This window comes from Stigmatopora nigra, chromosome 9 (genome assembly GCF_051989575.1).
Source record: "Stigmatopora nigra isolate UIUO_SnigA chromosome 9, RoL_Snig_1.1, whole genome shotgun sequence".
Classification (NCBI taxonomy): Eukaryota; Metazoa; Chordata; class Actinopteri; order Syngnathiformes; family Syngnathidae; genus Stigmatopora; species Stigmatopora nigra.
Window position 1 is genome coordinate 11,539,069 of NC_135516.1, and position 21,646 is coordinate 11,560,714.

At 36.3% G+C, this 21,646-nt stretch overlaps 1 protein-coding gene across 2 annotated transcripts in view; it reads left to right on the plus strand.

Annotated features, from left to right (window-relative positions):
• ephb1 (EPH receptor B1) overlaps positions 1–21,646 on the plus strand; it is a 104,288-nt gene that overhangs the window by 15,358 nt on the left and 67,284 nt on the right. For both annotated transcript variants that reach the window (XM_077723981.1, XM_077723982.1), the window contains exon 2: positions 14,224–14,288. In XM_077723981.1, the coding sequence (XP_077580107.1) occupies positions 14,224–14,288 (65 nt within the window). The remainder of the gene's footprint in view (positions 1–14,223; positions 14,289–21,646) is intronic.

Genomic DNA, 21,646 nt, shown 5'->3' on the forward strand with positions numbered 1-21,646 from the left:
CTAACATAATCATTGCTTTCGGAACCTCTGCTCTCTCCCTCTCTCTCCTCTGCATTTAAAATATTTTATTTATAAACTGCTACTCACAGCAAAACTGCAAGATGCGGTTGTAAAATAGCAGGAGCAATCTTGTGGCATTTTTATTGGAACAATTATGAACGATTCAATCAATCAGGAAGTGTATTAACCATAATGTGTTTTGATGTTACTGTACTTTTTGTAACATGATCCATGTTGAGTTTTGTTATCTAATTCAATCCAATGCGATATAATAATGGCTTTTTTATTTGCAATATCGTCCGATATTATTCTCGCACATTAGTGTTTATATCAAATATTAGTCTCATTATATATGCCATTAATCTAACCTCAAGAAAATTTAACACATTTTGTAATGTGTTATTGAATAATGAATGAAACATGTTGAAATTAGATTAGATTAGATAACTTTATTCATTCCATATTCAAGATATGTAAAGAATTGGATGCCGGCATCATGAATAATTAATTAAAGGTCCTTCTGGTATGCACCTTTTGTTCAAAAGTATATCTAAAGAGTTTTAACACTACTTCATAGATACTCTTTATTAGCCCGTCCATGGCATTTATCATTATGAACAAGCCTTAGAGTGTTTTACTGTGTTTTTATAAAAAAATATATGTGCCTTTAATTAAATTGACCCTTTTACTTCATTAGTTCATCTAGAACTCGATGAAAATCTTTTACAATTCGGGTAGATGAACAAGAAATCTGACCTGGGGTAAGCAACACCGTGAAGAGGACGGAGCCCCAGTGGGAGGAAAAAGAGGGGAAAAAACTCCAATAGCGTTTTCCTGTTCCACTCTTGTTCAGCCCTATCTTGCCTTTCCGTGTTATTCAAGCGGCACAATGAAGTGCAAAGCTACTATGGTCACTATTCCCACTTTGCCCTTCCATCATTCCTCTACCTCCTCTGTTGTTTCCCCCATTGAAAAGGAGGACCGTTGGCAGAGCAGATCTAAGACCCACAGAACGGGAATGTTCATTGACCCTCGACCATTGCAGGAAATGTTATCTATTGTATTCATGCAGGGGGAAGCAAACTAGCTAAAACCTTCAACACAAAAGCCAATATCTTATCATCACTGAAGCCAAACATTTTATGTCACATTTTATTTATACCTCACAATATTTTATCAACTTGGCTTTGCAGGAATTCTAATTCTATGTGGTGCAGTGAAACTAAATACTAGTATTTAGTGCTGTATTGTACACCTATATGAATATAGATTCTCTCTTATTGATTTTAGACAGTCTTTATTGACCATATTGTTCTTTTATGCATTCAACTCTGCTTAGAAAAAAAATGTTACATTGCAGATGGGTTTGATCATCAAATAATAGAACTGCTTTATGGTATTAAATATAATGGGTTGTTAAATTATATGTAACAGCCAGTGTAGAAACTGAAGCCTAAAGCTTGTCTGACTGTTTTACAGTGCCTTGTTGTGTTGTGAAAAGTCCTGCAATAACCCGCTGAGATATTTTGTCACCTCGAACTTGAAAGTTATGTGTCAGGAAACAGAAGATGTAAAAGTATCTCTATTTTATAGACTAGTCGTCATAGTTGATTGACAGTTAACAGTTGGCATTCACTAAATAAAATCAATAGTTATTTTTTTGCTTTATACATTTCTAGTAAATACTTGGCATTTCATGCAATTTTCTTATATGCCTACCCTTATTTAAGTGAGAACTGAGCAAGAAAATGGTTTTATTTTACAAAACAAGCTCATTACATCTAATTAAGCAAACTTTACTCTGGTTAAAGTAACACAGACTTGGACAGAAACAACACAGAATGGGACAATTCAATTTTACATAGCAGCTTGGGGGGTAGGTTCTTGGTACTCAGACACCTCCGCCCTGTGTCCACATCCTGAGGCAAAGAGGTCAGGTTAAGTGCTGCCGAGGTGTAGTAGCAGGCCTGTTCTTCCTCTCTCTTGGAACCCAGCCCATAACAACAGTGGCTCCCCTTCAAAAAGCCGCTAATGCCAGGGCTCGTACATGACAGTGTTCTGACAATGACTCTCTATCCTACCAGTCGGGGCCCCTCATCTCCATGACGGCTTCCCACAAAAAACAGATCCTCATCCAGACCAAAGGTTAATCTAGCAGTCAGGCTCTGCTGCCGACTGCCTCCTTTCCTATGTGTGACTGAGAATAGGCTAGGAGGAATTAACACTTCCTCCTCAGGGGGGGTGTTGACAGAAGTGTGTGTACCTCAAATAGCTAGGGTTTGTCTATGTTTGATGATAATAGGGCGTAAGGACACCGTTGTGTTTTTGTGTTCACAATCCATTATCTACAAGGAAGAATTGTACAAGATAAAGGTTGTTTGGCACATTTCCGAGATGCAAGAAAAATAACGGCAGACAGTGTAAACAACTCTGTGGGCTCGGCGTGCTTTTTGCTTTTGTTTGGTACATCAATTGTGTTGTCAACGTGGCACTTTTACAGGGTTCAATACATATGTCTGCATTGTGACATAGAAAAGGAATGCATATAAAAGGATCCAGCAGCATGTGTGGTTCTTGGAAACTGCAACATAACCCCCCCAATGTGAGGATTTGTGTATAGTTATGTGTAATTCCATGTACAGTGTTCCCTCACTACTTCGCGCTTCAGCTATCGCGGACTCAGAGCTTCACAGATTTTTTTCAGGAAAAAATATATAAAAAGTGTAAAGATATTAAGTTAAAATTAGAAATTACATCATTTTACATGAGGTGGAAACAAAATATTCAATAAGAATTCGTAATTGCATCAAAAAAAAGGCCAAAGAAATGGTCAATAACATGGGGAAGGTACAGGAATCGCATTGATGATGTCATGGCTGTTTACAGGCGCATCTTCACCGCCCAAAAAAAAAACAATGTTCTCAACTCCCAATAACGATGTTGCTTACGTGCAAAAAAACTGCAGAAGATCCTCCATCTGGACTACTATGACTACTACTAAAAATTGACAGAAATAACTGAAACTCTGGTGAATGGTCTTGCATAAACTGACTAATGTGTGGTTGTAATTTGAAATAAATAGACTTTTAGCTTTTAGCCTGTACTATACCTTTGACATAATCTTTCTTTTGGTTTCTAATTGGTTTTAGGTTACTGTTTTTGAGACAGGATTTTTTATTTCAGTAAAGTATTACAGGAAATCGTTTAAGGAAAGTGGATATTTTGATAACACTGCAAAGTGGAACACAATCTGTGATATAAATCTTATCCTAGACCAGCCTGCTATTATACATACTGCCTTGCAATGCATTTTTTTGTGAAGCCCTTTACTTTTTTGTTCATTCTCTCTCTTGTGTATACCAGCATTTGTTTTAGTCTGTCAGGATCATTATGAGCTGTCAGGGGACACCTAAGCTAACACCTAAAGCAAACCTAAAAATAGATGCATAGGGGAGTCATTTTAAACGCCATCTACTCTAATAACAACACATGAAAAGATAATTCAAATTTATAAAACTGGAAAGACATGTTTGTTTAAAACACATGTTTGCATGGTAAACTCAAGACAATTGGACTCCATTCATTGGGACTTGAACTCCAGTCGAGTCGTAAATTTGATGTTTTTGCAAAGCCATAAAAAACTAATAAAATTGGCCCCTAGATTCTTGTTTTAAGACGACACCACTGCATAACTCAAAATTCGTAAAAGCTACATTGTGGAAAGTGTCATTAGGGAAACATAACTTACAACTCAAAACATAAATTTGAATTAATAAGAAACTTTCTTTAAGGCAGAGTTTCGTCTTTCGATTACGTTAATTTTGGAAAGCGTAAATTGCAAAAAATATATTGCCACCTGCTTGTCTTTGTTTATATTGCAATGTTTGCTTTAAGCCAGGGGTGTCAAACATACGGCCCGCGGACCGGATCCGGCCTGTCTGGTGGTTTGGTACGGCCCGGGGAAGAAGGCTGCATTGTATAAAAAAGATATGAATTTTCTTTAAAATGTGTAGTTCTTGTATTATCCGCTAGGGGTGCAGTGTTTTAGTACGTGCAGACAACATGAATTGACATGTATTTATGTTCTTATGTTATTCTCTTTTTCATAATATATTGTTCATAATGTAAAAGGAAAATTCTGTTAATAAACTAATAACTTTTCTATAACTATTCATAAATGCCCCCCAGTCCCCCCTGGACGGACTTCTTTTCTAATACCCCGACAGCAAAAAAAGGAGAAATCATTTACGTTTTCAGATCTGTCTTGTGTTTACATGTGCAGAAGAGTGTGTCGAGCTGGTGTGCAATAGCGTATTAAAAGCAAGTCGGCGGCGCTACATGCTTAACGAGGCGTCTCAGCTCTTAAGCTGCGGCATTGTCGAGCACGCCACTTTGTCTCCCTGAAAGGGCGTCTTGCATCACATCAACAAACCACCTCAAGTGCATTGGCTAGCGAGTAAAAAAAAAAGCCCTGTATGGACATTTTCAACTTATTTCGTTATGCATCTCATTGCAAAATTACCTAGAACTAACAATAAGCCCACTTTTTTTCCTTTGTATTAGTCACTAATACTAATAATTAGTGCAAAGAATGAGTAAATTATCAAAATATGTATTAACAGAATGTTCCTTTTACATTATGAACAATATATTATGAACAAGAGAATAACATAAGAACATAAATAAATGACAATTCATGTTGTCTGCACGTACTAAAACACTCCACCCTCTAGCGGATAATACAAGAACTACAAATTCTAAAGAAAATTCATTTTTTAGACAATGCTGTTTTCTTCCCCGGGCCTTACCAAACCACCAGACGGGCCCGATCCGGCCCGCGGGCCGTATGTTTGACACCCCTTAGCTAGAGCTTCTTTTGACAGCTGCAGAAGCTGATGGTCGGTTTTTTTTTTGGCCTACAAGTAGTGTCAGTGGAGCATTGTGACATTTTGGGCCAAAAGCTCTAACCACCAGGCAACCTGAATGCCAAATCCTATAATGTCAACTGTAAAGTGCATGTGCTTTTGTGTATGTATGTGTGTTTATGTGTGTGTTTTGCGTGGGAGTGTGACACAAGATCAAAACTACCCACACTATCCCTGTGGCAAAATGAACTGTTTGTGTGTGTGTGAGTGCGTAAGCGTGTGTAATGACATTTAGCCTCCCAGAAGAGTTGCGCTTAGGGATGGCTTTGCATCCACAATTGCCTGTGGAAATATGAGCGACAGTAGCCATAGCAGGAATGATTAAATACAAAAATAAAAGTAGATTGTAGGCAGGTCAGTGTTTTTGAAATTAGACAACAACATCAAATGGCAAAACATCAAATGCAAAACTCTCAGTGGAGTTGAAAGAATCAGCCTTTGTATGCAATTCCCAGAAAACACATGAAAAGGGCATTTACTTTTTTTTCAAAATCCAGTATAATGAATCTAGTCATAAAATGCTTTCTTCACCCTATGCTTCCAAAGATAGACATTGTTTCTTTTCTCCTCCTCTATTCCCTTGTTGTTATCCCACCATGGATTCCTATCAGGCAATAACCCCACGTCAAAATGTCAGAAGACTCAATTCAACCTTTTTCTTCTTACTCTATGATACATACAAAGCCCTGAAGGAGAAATAAAGCCTATCTCCAAAAATAAAGATGTTTCCTAGGATTTCACCAAATACTAGACAGCAAGGTTAGTGTATAAGTATTTATCTAGTAGCCAGTGCATTGGTGGTTATGTTTGATTGATGGATATAGAAAAGGGTGACTATGTTAAGAGATGCATGTGGTCGTCTTGACAATGTCTCAGCCTTCCTCTTGGGATAGATTCCCTTTTTATTTTCCCTTATGCGAATCCTGTGAAGCCACACTAACAAGATCCCAGATGAACATCTCAGTCTCGGTTTACAAGAGGGAGATTATTCTGTGCCTTTTTCAGTCTAGCCTTGCTGAGTTCTCTCCCAAAAGCATCTGCCTGGGGAAACCCAAACTTAGGCCTCAATTACCTGGATGGATTTCACTACAATGGTCAAGGGACATCACTGCTAAATTGAATAGCACTCATAAGAGTCTCCAAATGGTTGTGGTTTCTCACTGTAGAGAATCCACATTGATTCTCTCACACCTCTATATGACTGTTAAACTATGGTCAATGTGCTGACAGTTTTTTTTTTTTTGTGTCGTCATTGGTGAGGATGATAATATGAGTACCGTATTTTCACGACTATAAGGTGCACTTAAAAGTCTTAAATTTTCTTCAAAATAGACAGGGCGGCTTATAATCCAGTGCGCCTTATATATGGAAAAATAAAATAAAATGTCCCTTTCATTGAGGGTGCGCCTTATAATGCGATGTGCCTTATAATGTGGTACGCCTTATATATGGAAAATACGGTATTTAGCTTCTATAGTCAAGTTTGAAATAGAATAAGGCTGGAAAACAACAAAATCTGTACTGACACTGATAAATGCAAAAGAATATATTGAATAAACAATAGTACTTCAACCAATAGTGGCCTCCACGCAGAATAAAAACAAAAAATCCTAAAAAAAAAAGTAAAAACATACTGTATTTTCACGACTATAAGGCGCACTTAAAAGTCTTAAATTTTCTCCAAAATAGACAGGGTGCTTTATAATCCAGTGCGCCTTACATATGGAAAAAATTAAAATATGCCATTCATTGAGGGTGCGCCTTATAATCCAGTGCGCCTTATAGTCGTGAAAATACGGTAGTTGAAACTTAGATCCGGTAAGTCCAAGGAAACTGTAAAGTTACGAGTTCAGCTTAAATAACCGCATTTGAATTATAGCTAAAAAAAAGTGTTGAGTTTTAAAATGCAGATCATTGATATTGTTGCATTGCTTGGACAGTAACCAGCTAAATTTCAGTGTCAGTGCTGTCCAGATGGAGTTGCACATTAGAGCAGCTGGCCTCCATAGAGTAAAAAAAAATGGCGTTAGCATGCATATACCGTATTGAGTATTTATACGCTCCTGTGAACGTTTGCATTGCAGGACTTGCTTTTAACGTACCTCATATTTTTCTGCTTGCGTGCCATTCACTTTATATTTTATTCATGAATATTTCAAATCCCTCTGAAGAACAGAAGGTGTCATTGTACATTGAAGCTTGAGACAAATGAAAACTGTGTTGAGAGGATAGACAATTTGATTTAACAGAGGTGTTGCTTCGATCATAGTATCTCTCTCGAGTGATAACTTGCGTGTTTTTGCTGTGCAATAACAATGCCATAAATCTGTCATATGACATTTTTAATATTATAAGGTTGATGGATTTTTTTTCTTTGTGTTCTGTCTACAAAAACTGGATAAAAGACTCCTGAAAATCTTTTTTATTTCATTTTGAATCTCCATCGGCCTTGATGTAATTTTCGGAAATCAAGTGCCAACAAAAGTAAGAAGTATTTATGCTTTCATAGTAAATAGAACATTATATATTTATAACTAACCTTCACTACCAATACAGGGTTTACTATACTGAATTTCTTTTGAAGAAGTGCACTTTACATATTTAAAAATACGTTCCAATCTAACCAAGCAAGGGTGAACCAATGTACTTTGTGTTCCAGTCTTTTAAAAATTGAACAGTTAGTATAGAATGGACTGAAAAATGTGTTAACAACTAGCCATACTGTCCTAATTAAAGTGGAAGACTGCAGGCTAGATCATTGAGTGACAACATTCTGAGCAATCAGCAGTATTTCTTGCCATTCTTCCAAGCCAATGACTATTTAATTCACCCCAGACAGCCTATTAACTTATAGTTTATACTGCTAAATGGCAAATTCACAGAATCCCTAATGCCATTGAAACAAGGCTCATCAATGTTAGTCCTTCTTGTCTTTAGGCCATAAGATGAGCTGATAGGCCAACTTTTAAGATGGTTGGAGTTTGGAAAATGTGAAAGATTTCTAGAGTTGACTGTTATCCATTCTGAATATGTTTCCATTGTGTAAATGGTTAAACCACAACACTATTTCCATTGGGAAATTATGTTTAATTTTCCCTAGTTGGGTGGGAGTATTCTTAAGATAGGCATTCAACTGTAATATTAATCGGTTCCTTGTGTTTTAGATCAATTCATAGACAGGGAAATTTAGTTTTGCGTTTTATTAAAGGGATCTCATTACTGTTCAGGTCTTTTTTTGGAGGGGGGGTGGGGGGGATGGGGCAAACTGGCAAGCACAGCAGTGGCAACACCACTAATGTGACTGGGTGGGTGTGTTTGGATGACTAGGAACGAAGCCAAAGTGATGTCCCCCGGCTTGTGAGCCATGATGGGGGAGGAGTCTCTGTCTCACTAAAAAAATCATTTTGTGAGGTGAGCTCCCCATTAGGAGTTGTAATTGCGTCGTTTTAGTGAGGCAAAATGCCAGGTTTCTTCAAAGCAGACAGGCAAGTCAAGCAGTAATGGCAATTTATGATGATTGGAGCAAGGGAGTGAGTTTTTTTCCGATGTGGACACTCATTATTGTGAGGTTTAATATTGGATTTATTAGAAATGTTTGGTTTGCTGGCTTGTAAAAAAATGTTATCTTTGAGAACATTGTTTGAACACATCTGTGATATCTTCTAAATTACTTTTACATTCATCCACAGCAAACCAAATTCTTCACAATAAGACAGTAACATTATAAGGTGGAATTCTTAAGGGCTCCGCTGAAGGAATCTGATCTTGGTATGATAGATTTACTTACTAAGTTGAACAGTTCCTGCCTTTCTTGCACGCACAGTGTGATACTTTTCAAAGTGTCCATCCGTCTCTTAGCACTTCCCTGCTTCTGCCTTTCTCATCTTTATATCATTTATTGCCTTTCTCTTCTTGTCTGCAGTTTTTTCCACCTCCTAAAAAGTGTCATTTTCGCTTTTACCAGATCAAGTGAGCCCAGAGTAGCTATAGTACATATATGCCATCACTTTCTGTCTCAGAGGACGGCAGATTGGTTTTTGCTCAATTTTCAAATCAGCCACATTGTCATGGTTGTCGTCTTCAGAGAGATGTGAAAGTAACATTTTTATGTGACGTATTTCTCTTGCTTGTCTTGAATCTTCGCTTTTAAATCTTTCAAAAAGGGTTTCATAGTGTAGCAGGTAATTGTTTGTTCTACGTCTATTCATTTTTTTAACAACAAATCAGACCCAAAACTATGATACTATGACTTGGTATAAAGAGAATCACTTTGCTTTTGATGGTAGATGGTATTACAGTGTTCCCTCGCTACTTTGCGGTTCAGCTATCGCGGACTCAGAGCTTCCTGGATTTTTTTGGGAAAAATACAAATACAAATATTACATTGAAACAACATATTTTACAGTTTTTTTTGTTATAACATGAATTCCACTCTCTCTACCTGTATTCTATATGGTGTACTGTATACAGGGGGGTATTTTTTTTTAAATTAAAAAAAAAATGTAAAAAAAAAATTAAAAAAAAAAAATTTTTTTTTTTTTTTGGAAATAAATTCAAATTAAGCATTTTTGAAGGGGAATCCCTACTTCGCGGAAATTCACTTATCGCGGGTGGTCCCAGTCCCCATTAACTGCGATAACCGAGGGAACACTGTATCACCTAATTGTTAATGACTGAATAGACTAATAATAAGATAATTAAAATTAGTTTACTGTCAAGAAGCTATTAAGAATCAACAGATTACCTATTCGAAACAGTACAATTTTTCTTCTATGTATGGCGCCTTTTAATTCATTTCGTAAATACTGTCTGGAAATCTGATTTGTTTTGGGAGATGTAGCAGCTTTCACTCTTTCACATTTCCCACTTTGTTTTCAGTTTGGTATTAAGATGCTCGGCTCAGCACGATCAACCACAGTGGGGTGTCATCATTAAGTGCTCATTTCAGCCCAGCTAAATTCTCCTCCTGCTTTCTACACTCTTTTCTTAATCTCTTACCCTGCATTTGTCTTCCTATCTTGCATCCACATCTGAAAAAAATGGATGTCTTCATTCTAAAATGTCTTTCCCTCAAAGCACAAAGATCTCATTTAAGTTTTGTTGTGCCAATCACGGTGTAAGGATCCTCCATGTCTCGCGTTCAGCAGCTGGACATGATTGTCTCATTGAATTTCAAAGTGTGGCAGCATGCTTAAGTGGTGGGAGGGAGTTGTGGTTGTTAGGGTACGTGTTGAAGGATAGATGAATGGAAAAGATCTGCTCTGGGATGAGAAGGGAATCTGTGGAGAATTGTTCACCTTATTGACTGAGGAGCCTTCAGAGAGGCGCTTTAGCACATGTTTTATCGACCCAGAACTGTGCAATCATACATCCAGTCCAAAAAAAAGGCTTGAATTGTAGCCATTCTCATTTGCAAACCATAAATAAATACCTTAGATTAAGGGGTCGGGGACTTTTTGACAAAGAGAGCCATAAACAATTCATATTTTCCAATGTTATTCCTTGTGAGCCATACAATGAATTTAAAAGTCATAATACATACATGTAAATGAGTGCCTTTTCATTTTTTTTAGTAATTTCATCACTTTTAAAGTGAAAAAAAATGATTTTTAAAGAAAATATTCTTAGGCTGTTGCTAATCAATGAGAGGATGCATTCCAGGAGAGTCTCCTACAAAAAAATGAAGATTAAAGCAGTTCTAGATGTAATATCTCAGTTATTTCACCATATTTTAGCTCACAGGTTAGCAAAGACCCAGATGCACTCATCAAAAGAGCCACATGTGGCTCCCGAGCCATAGGTTCCCTACCCCTGCCTTAGATTATAAAGCCCAATGATTCTGGGACAATCCATCGCTGCTCTATTCCCATTAAATGTCTTTGGTTCCAGTTGTTTGCAATATGTAATTGTGGGATGAATCACATGACTGCTTGCTGACGTGTAATTGTGCAAAGAGAGAGTTGCCTTATCGATTTCTACCACAGGGGCCTCATCAATGTTTAATGTAGTCGCTTGCTCTATCATTTCCTCCCCCCTCTCTCACTTGACACGTATAGAAACAGCCCACCTTTTTAGGTATTGATCTATGGAGTCCCTTGTGAAAAATATCAGTGCTGTCTTAGGTTGATATGTTGGGTTTTAGGTTGAACCTTGATCACAAATGACCTGCTGTTTTTGACAAGCAAAACGTTGTATATCCGTCACATTTATTTCCAGTAACTGATTGTTTTCAATATCTCCGCAATATGTCCTGCAGCCTTCTTCCGTAACTCTTTGAATCCATCAAAAGTCTGACTTCTACAAGCTGTTGTTTTTCCAATAGATTTATGGACTCTACTTGTGAAGTCAGCCTTAAGCTTTCTTTCTGTTTTTTAAAAAGCCTTTCACGCAAGATGAACTTTTTCCACCTGGCTGTTTTGAATTAAATGTCTCTGATATTCTGAGGCTAGCCTTGAAAATTGAGCAGGTACAGAGCTGTGTTTTACTTATCTTGGGAATAACATTAAAAATGCAAGGTAATGTCCTTGCTACTACTCAACTTGGGATGAATGTTATACTTGTTATTTTTTGTGAACATTTGACAAAATGACAAATTGCATGGTCCCTTCCAAATAATAACAAATCTTACGAAGCTTAACGGGGGTGCTGGAGCCTATCCCAGTTGACTTTGTGCACCAGTCAGTTATTAATAATTATGTCAATGTACAGTAAATGGAGGACATATAAATTACACATTTTACATACAATTTAACTGTTTTTTTTGCCATTTCAAAAATCCATTTCAACGTACACATTACTTATTTAAAGTCATGGTAACCTAAGCATGAATCCCCTAATGACTTGGTGTCCATAAGTGTAAATAAAATCTATATTCATAAGCTTCTTGCTAATAGCTGACATTGCCCAAACACTTAAGGCCCATTGATAGATGGAGGAGTCTTACCCCGTTACTAATAACCATTTAGCAGATGCAGTTTTCTTATTTCACATGGCATAGTTCATCCACCTGTCCAACCAACCTTTCCCATGAGCATTTGACCTCTTTGTCCGCACCTTTACACATCCAAATCATCGCATCCTCTTGCGAACCACTTCTAAAATGAAATGGAGAATGCACAGAGAGAGCCCGTGTGATTTGGCTAAATCTCCTATGATTTCCCCAGAGAATGTGTTGGCAGCCTCAGCCTCAGTTATGTTGGCTGGTTTTATGGTCCTCTTCTGCCTCCTCAGCTGACAGCAAGTCTGCGGCAAGGCACGGCTGGGGCTGTTGAAACAAGACAAGGCGATGCTCATTTTAAGGACATTTTGTAATGTCACCATTGGATTGGATTGGATAACTTTATTCATCCCGTATTTGGAAAATTTGGTTGTCACAGTAGCAAGAGGGTGAGAATACAGACACAGCAAAATACATTGTAGACATAAATAGATAGGTAATAAGTAAGTTAACAAATAAATACATGAATAAATATATAAATAAATACATATACATACACATACGTATATATATATATATAATATATAAATATACATACACATACATATATATAATATATACATGTGCATACCTATATATATGATATACATATACATGCACATACATATATATAAGATATACATATACATACATATATATAAGATATGCATATACATACACATACATGTATATAATATTAACATATACATACACATACATATATATATAATATTAACATATACATACACATACATATATATAATATATACATATACTTACACATACATATTTATAATATATACATATACTTACACATACATATTTATAATATATATATATACTTACACATACATATATATATAATATTAACATATACATACACATACATATATATAATATATACATATACTTACACATACATATTTATAATATATATATGTATACTTACACATACATATAATATAATATATAATAATATAATATATAATAATATAATATATAATAATATAATATATACATATACATACACATACATATATTTAAGCACATATATACATACACATAGATGTACATGCATGCATACGGTAGATCCTAACATACAGCCATTTTTATTTGTTAAACATACTGTCATTGAGAACGTAGACCAAAAATAGATCAATGTATTTGTCTTATGTCATGAAATATCATGACATGATGTAAGCTAATTGGTTTCATATCTATCTATATCATTTCTCCAAGTCAATTTTACTTCCTTTCTTTTCTCCAAACCAAGATTACTTGATGTAATGATGACAGGCTTCAAAAGCTCAATTCGAAACACTTTCCAAATCACTTGAAGTTCAACATGTCTTAAAAAAGCGACATCTGCGGGGGCACACTTCCCAAAGCTAAGAAGGTAACAAAAAGGTGGGCACTTAAAGGTTGGAACATCTCCTTGAATGAGAGCCTGAGAGTCTGCAGCTTGCAATTCATCTCCCTCATCAGCAACACGTGTGGGTGGTGCTAGCCAACTGTTTGCTGTGCTAAATGGATCATGTCCAAGTCAGCAACACTCTCAAATCTGCAAATGATTAGCATTCAAATACCTCGCTGTGGTAAAGGACGTCAAAAGACTAAAATACTATAAGGATTCCTAAAAAAAAAGATGCTTTAAGCCCTTAAAGACGAAGCTAAATTAGAACTGCACAAATCACATTACTTTAGCCCACATGTCCATCATAATAAATGTCTAAGTATCCAATGCAGAGAATATTTTGAACGACTCTCCTTTTTTTTGGACCTCGTATTGCTAAAAGAGCAGACATAAATCAATACCAAGTCAGTAAATGTCTCCTGTCTCCTGTGAAGACTAATTTATCTACTATGTGTCATGGAAGAAAAGGGAAGCTTTTGATACTTTTATCCAATTTTCCACTGGTAAAGTTTTCGTTTCTTAAATTGTATTGTGACTCCGAAAAGAAATATAACAGATTAATCCCTTTTTATTCGGCCATTTTGGAGGACAATGTGAGCAGAAAAAGCCTTTTTTGTAGCTGTTAGGGGAATGGGAAAGGTATCTTCCTGTAATTGTGACACAGTGAAGATGGAACAATGATTTTCCTAAAAAAAAACACTTCTGGTGTATACAGCTTTATCCTAAGACTTGATTTCTGTCCTCAGATTTACTAAATGTCTGTAAGGGATCGGTCTGTTCTGTGTTCATGAAAGAATATATTTTTTTTTTGGCCTTGAATGTTATTCATCTCTATAAACTGAAATTTAGAAAAAATATGGTTTTAATCTAACTACTCCCACCAATGTATTTTTCTCTCTTTGTTACAGAAACTGTGATGGACACTCGAGTGGCCACTGCTGAACTGGGTTGGACAGCATATCCTAACTCTGGGGTGAGTACATTTTAGCTATTCTCAACCCCATGGCTATATTTTTTTTTATTACTATACTGCATTAGAAAACATGAACACGATGCATGTGTATGTGTATACAGTGTTCCCTCGGTTATCGCGGTTAATGGGGACCGGGACCACCCACGATAAATGCATTTCCGCGAAGTAGGAATTTCCCTTCAAAATTGCTTAATTTGAATTTAATAAAAAAATAATAATAATATTTTTTTTTAAAATTATTATTTTTATTTTTTTTACCCCCCTGTATATAGTACACCATGTAGAATACGGGTAGAGAGTGTGAAATTCATGTTATAACAAAAAAAAACTGTAAAATATGTTGTTTCAATGTAGTATTTGTATTTTTTTCCCAAAAAAATCCACAAAGCTCTGAGTCCGCGTTAGCTGAACCGCGAAGTAGCGAGGGAACACTGTATATATATTTCAGCAAGACAGTTATTTATTCATATATTTATTCATCTCTTTATTTATTAACTTATTACCTATCTATTTATGTCTACAATGTATTTTGCTGTGTCTGTATTCCCGGTGACAACGAAATTTCCCGAATACGGGATGACTAAAGTTATCCAATTCAATATACTGATCCTCAATTGGACAGGGACATAGACTAGGGGAAGGCTGGCAAGAGTAAAGCTTCAGACTAAAGCAGTGTCCAGTTATAACTCCTACTATGGGTATTATTTTTGCTGTATTCCACCTCATAATGACTTAATGACATAATGTGTCCCGTGCAAGCCCTGAACAGAATCTAAGTCCCAGTAAATTGGCACTGTAATGATACTGTAATAGCTCATTTATGCATGGAAGTGGAGGTATTAAGGTGAAAGTCTGTTGAGGAGTGCCTAAAAGGTAGAAAACTGCTTTTTTTTAGATGATAAGGGAACTACTTTAACTGGCTAATTCTATACATGAGATCTGTAGGAATTAAATGGAAAGTAGCCAGTTGCTCAGAAAATGTCAGGTTTCTTCTATTTTTTTAAAAGACTTATGGCATTATAAGTGTGAACATTTGCTCATACAGAAAATGTTAAGGTCTGCTACCACGTACTTTAATTCAATAAATCTTCGACACTCTTCATAACGCAATATTATTAGTATTTCGTAGCATTTTTCTGACCTTGAGGCATTTTACAGCAGAATAAAATGAGCATTGTATTTCTTTCTATACAACTTAATATAGTGTATCAAATAAGAGCACGGTATCATATAAAGAGTTGGAGAAAAAACTCCTACTGCATGGTTGTGACCACATAACAGAAGAGTACTTCCTATAAACTATATACATTTATGTTATGCATCTTAATGCATGTTTGTGTTCACTTAAGAACTGTAAGCCACACACACACACAAGACAAGACATCCACTATATTTAATGGACTGATTCCATGGATGGAAAAGTTTTAGAAGCTCTTGAACTTGTGATGAGATGAACTTTGTTGTCAAACATTATGTAAGTTGAGTATATAGTGTATAACTTCATATCATGAGTAAATTGTCCCCATTTTTTTATATTTTATGGAATTTCGAATCTCAAAATACAACACACACTCTATCGTGGGGGTGCTTTTTGTACGAGTGTGTATGTAGACTACGTTTAATGATACTTTATCTCATGGTATATGCAACATTTTCTACCAGTATGGGTAAGACAGTAACATAGCAAGGTAGGTTTACCCAATAAGTGGTCGAGTTATTTCCCTTACTGCAGGTTTCTACTCGTCTTAAGGCTTATAACAGACAGGCAGCTTAAAAAATGATGCTCAACACAGACGAGAGCCTTTGTGCGCCTGCAGGCCAGCGAAACACGACTGACTCAATGGAAAGATAGCAATGGCGCTGTTATACTATTGTCTGATTCCACTACATTAGTTCTCTGAATTGAATAGAATTGAAATGAAACTGTGAAAGCAAGGCGAACATAAAAAGAAAAAAAATGCTAAAAAGACTATTAGAAGGTCTACATTCAATTAAAGCATGTAAATTGGTGTGATTATTTTCTAAGTAGTTCAAGAAACACAAGTTATATTACATCTAGTGTACCATTACAACCCTACTGTAAGTATAGTAGAACATTTTTGTAGAATAACATAAAGAAATTGACCAAAAATAGTAAATCAGATCTTCCAAAACATGTCTGATCTGACCTCAAAGATCGTAATGTATATGCTAAGGGATTTTTATTGTTTTAGATTAAAGAATCAAGAATTTTCCAGATGTTATATTGCACAACCGCCATTATACTTTAGCTACCGTGATGTAAACACATGGATCTTTATAATATATAAGTGCACATCAGTACACAGTTACACATTTGAATAGTAGCATCTGCTAAAGTGCTTACGATGCAAACAGATGCTTCCAGTCAACAACACTACAACCTCTCCTTCTATTATAATGAGCATCCTAGCTTTGTTATATCTTATGATATACACTTTCTTTTTTAGTCAGTATGTACTTTCCTCTTGTTTTATGCATCTCATCCTTCTCTACTCCTCAACACCATTATATGAATAAAATATTGAGCCCCAAATGGCCTTCAGTGTTCCAACAATCTGCAAGAACAGAGGAGAAAGCCAATGGCACATAGTGGAGTCTCTTTAAATCCCCTTTCATACACTTTCAGAGTCAGTGTTGCAGTTTATTATTAATGGCATTTCTTAGAAGTAAGGGGGAATACTGTTTTTTTTAGATGAGACAATGGAGAACTGAAGAATAACTTGAATGTCAATCAGTTTGAAAAAAAGTGTAACATTAGTCATTGTGACATCATAATTTGATAGGCAGTCAATCCAAATTAGAGGTTGTAAAAAGTATAATTATATATTTGTTAATAGCATTCAATACATTACTTTAACGATATGATTAATCTTGGAATCCAATCTTTCAGAATATGCAAATTTAAATTATTTGCCAGGAGAAAAAAACTCCTGAATGTGACTAAAGTAGAGATAAAAGGACAAACAGTACAGTACTAATAGAATAAAAGCGAAATATTCAGATCTTAATTTATATACAAAGAGATTTTTTTTTTACTCTGGACATTTAATTGCGATAATATTGAAACTCTTCTTGCTCCAAAAACAGACTTTTTACTTGAAAAGTAGATTTCCGTGGAGCAAAACGAACAAAACCGTCAAAAACAAGCTTCACACAGTTTTTCTAGATATTTTCCCCCTGCCTTATTCTCAAATATTTCAATTAAAATGAGGGAAAAGATAAAATCGGCAACAAAATAGACGAGTTTAGGGGGGTGCAGAGTAGAGGGGGGTACGAGGGCGACAGAGGAGAAAAAGGGGGTAGGTTACAGGCTCAAGACAAGGGAGGGGGGATTAGAAGCACCCAGAGGGAGGGTCGTGGTAAAGATCAATTTTGTGTGAATGCTTGTTGGCAGCCCTGCAGACTGTCAGTTGAGTGTGTGTATGTGTGGAAATAATCCGGGGTTAACTCATGTGACTCCTGCAGGTCAAATTCAGAGACTGGGGCGGAGTTTGGGGGGGTTTACCAGGGTCAAAGGGTTAGATACGGCTGCTTCGACAGAGGTGGCGGTTGCTGTCAAGCGTGGCGTGAAGGGGACCAGTTGTTGTGCTCGTTAGGGCTCGCAAAGGAGTGCGATTAAAAAAAAAAAACGTAGAGGGATAAACGCTGGGGGCAGCAACTAAAAACGAAAGGAGTAGTGTGGGGTGGGAAGATAAGTCGGGGATTTTTTTTCTTCAAGCGTTGCCTGTAGCAGGTGCATATGAACAGGTGGAAAAAAAAACATCTAACGTTGGCTATGTTTACTATTATATTCATGTTCTCTTGCATGTGTGCCCACGTGGTTGGTAGATCATACTTGCACCTGCGCTGGGAGGGAATAAATCTCACATGTCTTTGTAGCATCCTGGCCAAGCTCCTGCGGGTTTTTACTGGACAGGTGTGTGCACTTCCTGGAGCTCACTGATTGCTCCATAACAGCCAGCTCACCATCTGCTGTTCATGCTCAATACACCTCAATTATTCATACACTGACAGGCTGTGGTTAAAAAGCACAAACAGATGTAAAGAATAGCATTATTGAGTATCGTATTTTCATGACAATAAGGCGCACTTAAAAGTCTTAAATTTTCTCCAAAATAGACAGAGCGCCTTATAATACAGTGCGTCTTATGTATGGAAAAAACAGAAAACCAAAAACGAAAAACCACCACTGTCGGATATTAAAAAAACACAAACACCTGTACTGAAACAATACTGTTAAATATGCAGATGCCATCTTAGTTTACAAAATCTTCTATCATATAGCTCCTCCCCCACTGCAAGATTTCATACAAAAAAATCCAAAACATCAACAATGGCTGGCTCTAGAGGTGACTGTGTAGTGAGTGCTTCATACCTGGAAGTTAATAGCAATTACCGTATTTTCACGACTATAAGGCGCACTTAAAAGTCATAAATTTTCTCCAAAATAGAAAGTGTGCCTTATAATACAGTGCGCCTTATAATACAGTGCACCTTATATATGGAAAAAATGTAATTCATTGAGGGTGCGCCTTATAATGCGGTGCGCCTTATAGTCGTGAAAATACGGTATGACTAAAAATGAGTTATAGACTTGATAATTAACTGCCGGGGTTAATGAGTATAGTATAGCTGGACTGATGAGTATTTTTATGTTTCTTGCTACCGTTATAAGACATTTTCTTAGTACTCACATAGTAAAACTAATTTTTTTGGGAAATATTCCATGTTTTACTGTTCATTTCAACAAGATGAAAATGCATTCTTACATTTTTTTTTCTTGTTCAGGGATGTGTTGAAATCAAAAGAAAAATCAACCTGAGCGTGTTCCTTTTAGAAATACAACCTTGTTATTGTCGGAGCAGCAAGAGACCATTTTCATTTCGCCTTCATGGTTATTGGGCGGGAGCAGTCAGGCAGTTCAAATTACTCTGAGCTCTGACACGGACGTATACACACCTAGCATGAAGATAAAGTTTGTAATATAGTCTTTGAAAATGAAAGGCTCGGATTTGAACACAACTGTGAGCTGCTGTATTTATTGTCTAAACATGTAAATATTTTTAGCAACATTTACAGCATACACCTACCATTAGTGTATATATATAACATTGAATCTGTAGTATAGTATCCATAATGACTCAACACTGTCCTCCACACTGTTTTACTACTTTCCGATCAAATATTGATGTCCTTCCTTTGGCCTTCATCTCAGTGATTAACATATACACATGAATTTAGTCTAGGGATGAATAAAATATGATATTGCATGGCAATAAATTCTCTTAGCCCTACCCTATCCGGCTTAATAACAGATTTTTTAAATATTTTTTCCCCTCTATTACATACTGCAGCTTTTCTGGGTCAAAGCGATTCACCTATTTGCACGCATGCATGCACTTACATACCACCCGATTCCTCCTGTGCATCTGTCTGGAGGACAGGCTTGTCAAAGGTCATGATTCGCAAAAACCACACACTTAGACACAGGATAATAGGTACATTTTGTATTAAAATAGCATTCTTCAGTTCCCTTATTCAAAACTCCACATTAAATTCCCCCCTTTTGAGGGTCGTTGAAAGGTTGAAACTTGATTAATCAGTGAAGTTTATAAAAGAATTAGCGGCTTTGGAAAATAAAGTTCCAAAAATTTCAGTTGGTTTATATTAAATCTTTGGCATAACTCATATTCCCATTAAAATTATATCGTGTATATGGAAAATTGCTTTCACTATCATTGCATACTCAGCAACCACATTATTAGAGCTTTTATTAGTTTGTTTACTATGGAAGAATTGTCTTTTAGAAAGTGGTAAAACAAATAGTTATGGGCCATACACACTGTTTATTTGCTGTTGACGTTCGTTCTAACGCTGACAGACAGATAGCCAGAGTTCTATTTGAGCCTCATCAAACTGTGAGACCATAATTATGGAGTAGCTGGTATCTGGAGGGACTGGGAGTTTTTTTTTCAGACACCACCATTTCCTTTCCATCCATCACACTCAGCCATGCAGAACTAGGCCTCCATTGCCCCGGCAAAGTAATCATTCCCATGCAAACTAAATTGACAGCAGGCCTTGTTTAATAACATAGCTGATCAAAAATGATAATAGCAATCAAGAAGGGACATATTTTCAAACTACACTGTGTAACTGTCTGTATGCTCTTAAAAAAAGGACTGTCTCAAAACACTGTAATCAAAAACAGGCAGATATTGCTTAATGTGCCTTACTGACTTCCAGGAGATGACCTAACCAAAAAAAAATGCAAATAACCACACTATTCTGGCATATTTTGAGAATACTCGAGGGAAAAAGATTTACCACGTTTATGATTATTGTCAGGGATGAACTCCCTAAATACAAAAAATATTTCAGAAGCATGTACAATCCTTATATTCAGGTGTTCACATATGATTTATTGCCCTCATGAGACCTTAGCCTTTACAAATATGTCAGTGGAAAATCCACCTGAATGTGTCCTACTTTTTTTGTTCAAATGAGGATTTTTTTGCACGATAACATTGGCAGGTAATTGTGTGCTGATTGTCAGTTTATCGTTCAGTGCATTTATTGTGTTGTAGTACTGATAATTGATTAAACAGTGTGTTGTAGTACTGGTAATTGATTAAATAGTGTGTTGTAGTACTGGCAATTGATTAAATAGTGTGTTGTAGTACTGGTAATTGATTAAACAGTGTGTTGTAGTACTGGTAATTGATTTAAACAGTGTGTTGTAGTACTGGTAATTGATTAAACATGTAGTTATGTTTTTAAATCCTTTTTTTAATGGATTTAGGAATTCCCCTTAATATTCTTCACAAATTCTACCAATTTGTACAAGTACAAACACAAACAAATCTGTGTCTAGATTATTTTCATTCCTAAAGAAGCACAAATGGAATATTTCATGAGTATTTAATCAGCACGTAAATCATCATTTTTAAGCTATCCAAAAAAATAACTGCATTTTCTTCTACTACAAAGATTCCCAGATTTCCCAGATTCCCAGTTGATGAATACAAAGCCAATGATAGCAAGTAGAAAAAGTCCTTTGCAAAGTTCGAACCTGCTTTGAGAATGATAACTCATATATTATTCAAGTCTGTTGACACAATGGGGGCACCACATATCTATATCGTTCATTATTTCATGGGCCAATAAGTTCCTGGACAGAATTGAGATGGGCATTATCGCAGATGCCTCAGGTTCCTCTCGGTTGTGAAAGATTGTGGTCATTTGGCTAGACGAGAAACAGTGACGACCCCCTCCTCGACTAGAGCAGAAGGGTGCAGAGAAACCCGGGGGCCGGCTTTATTAATGAACAGGCAGTG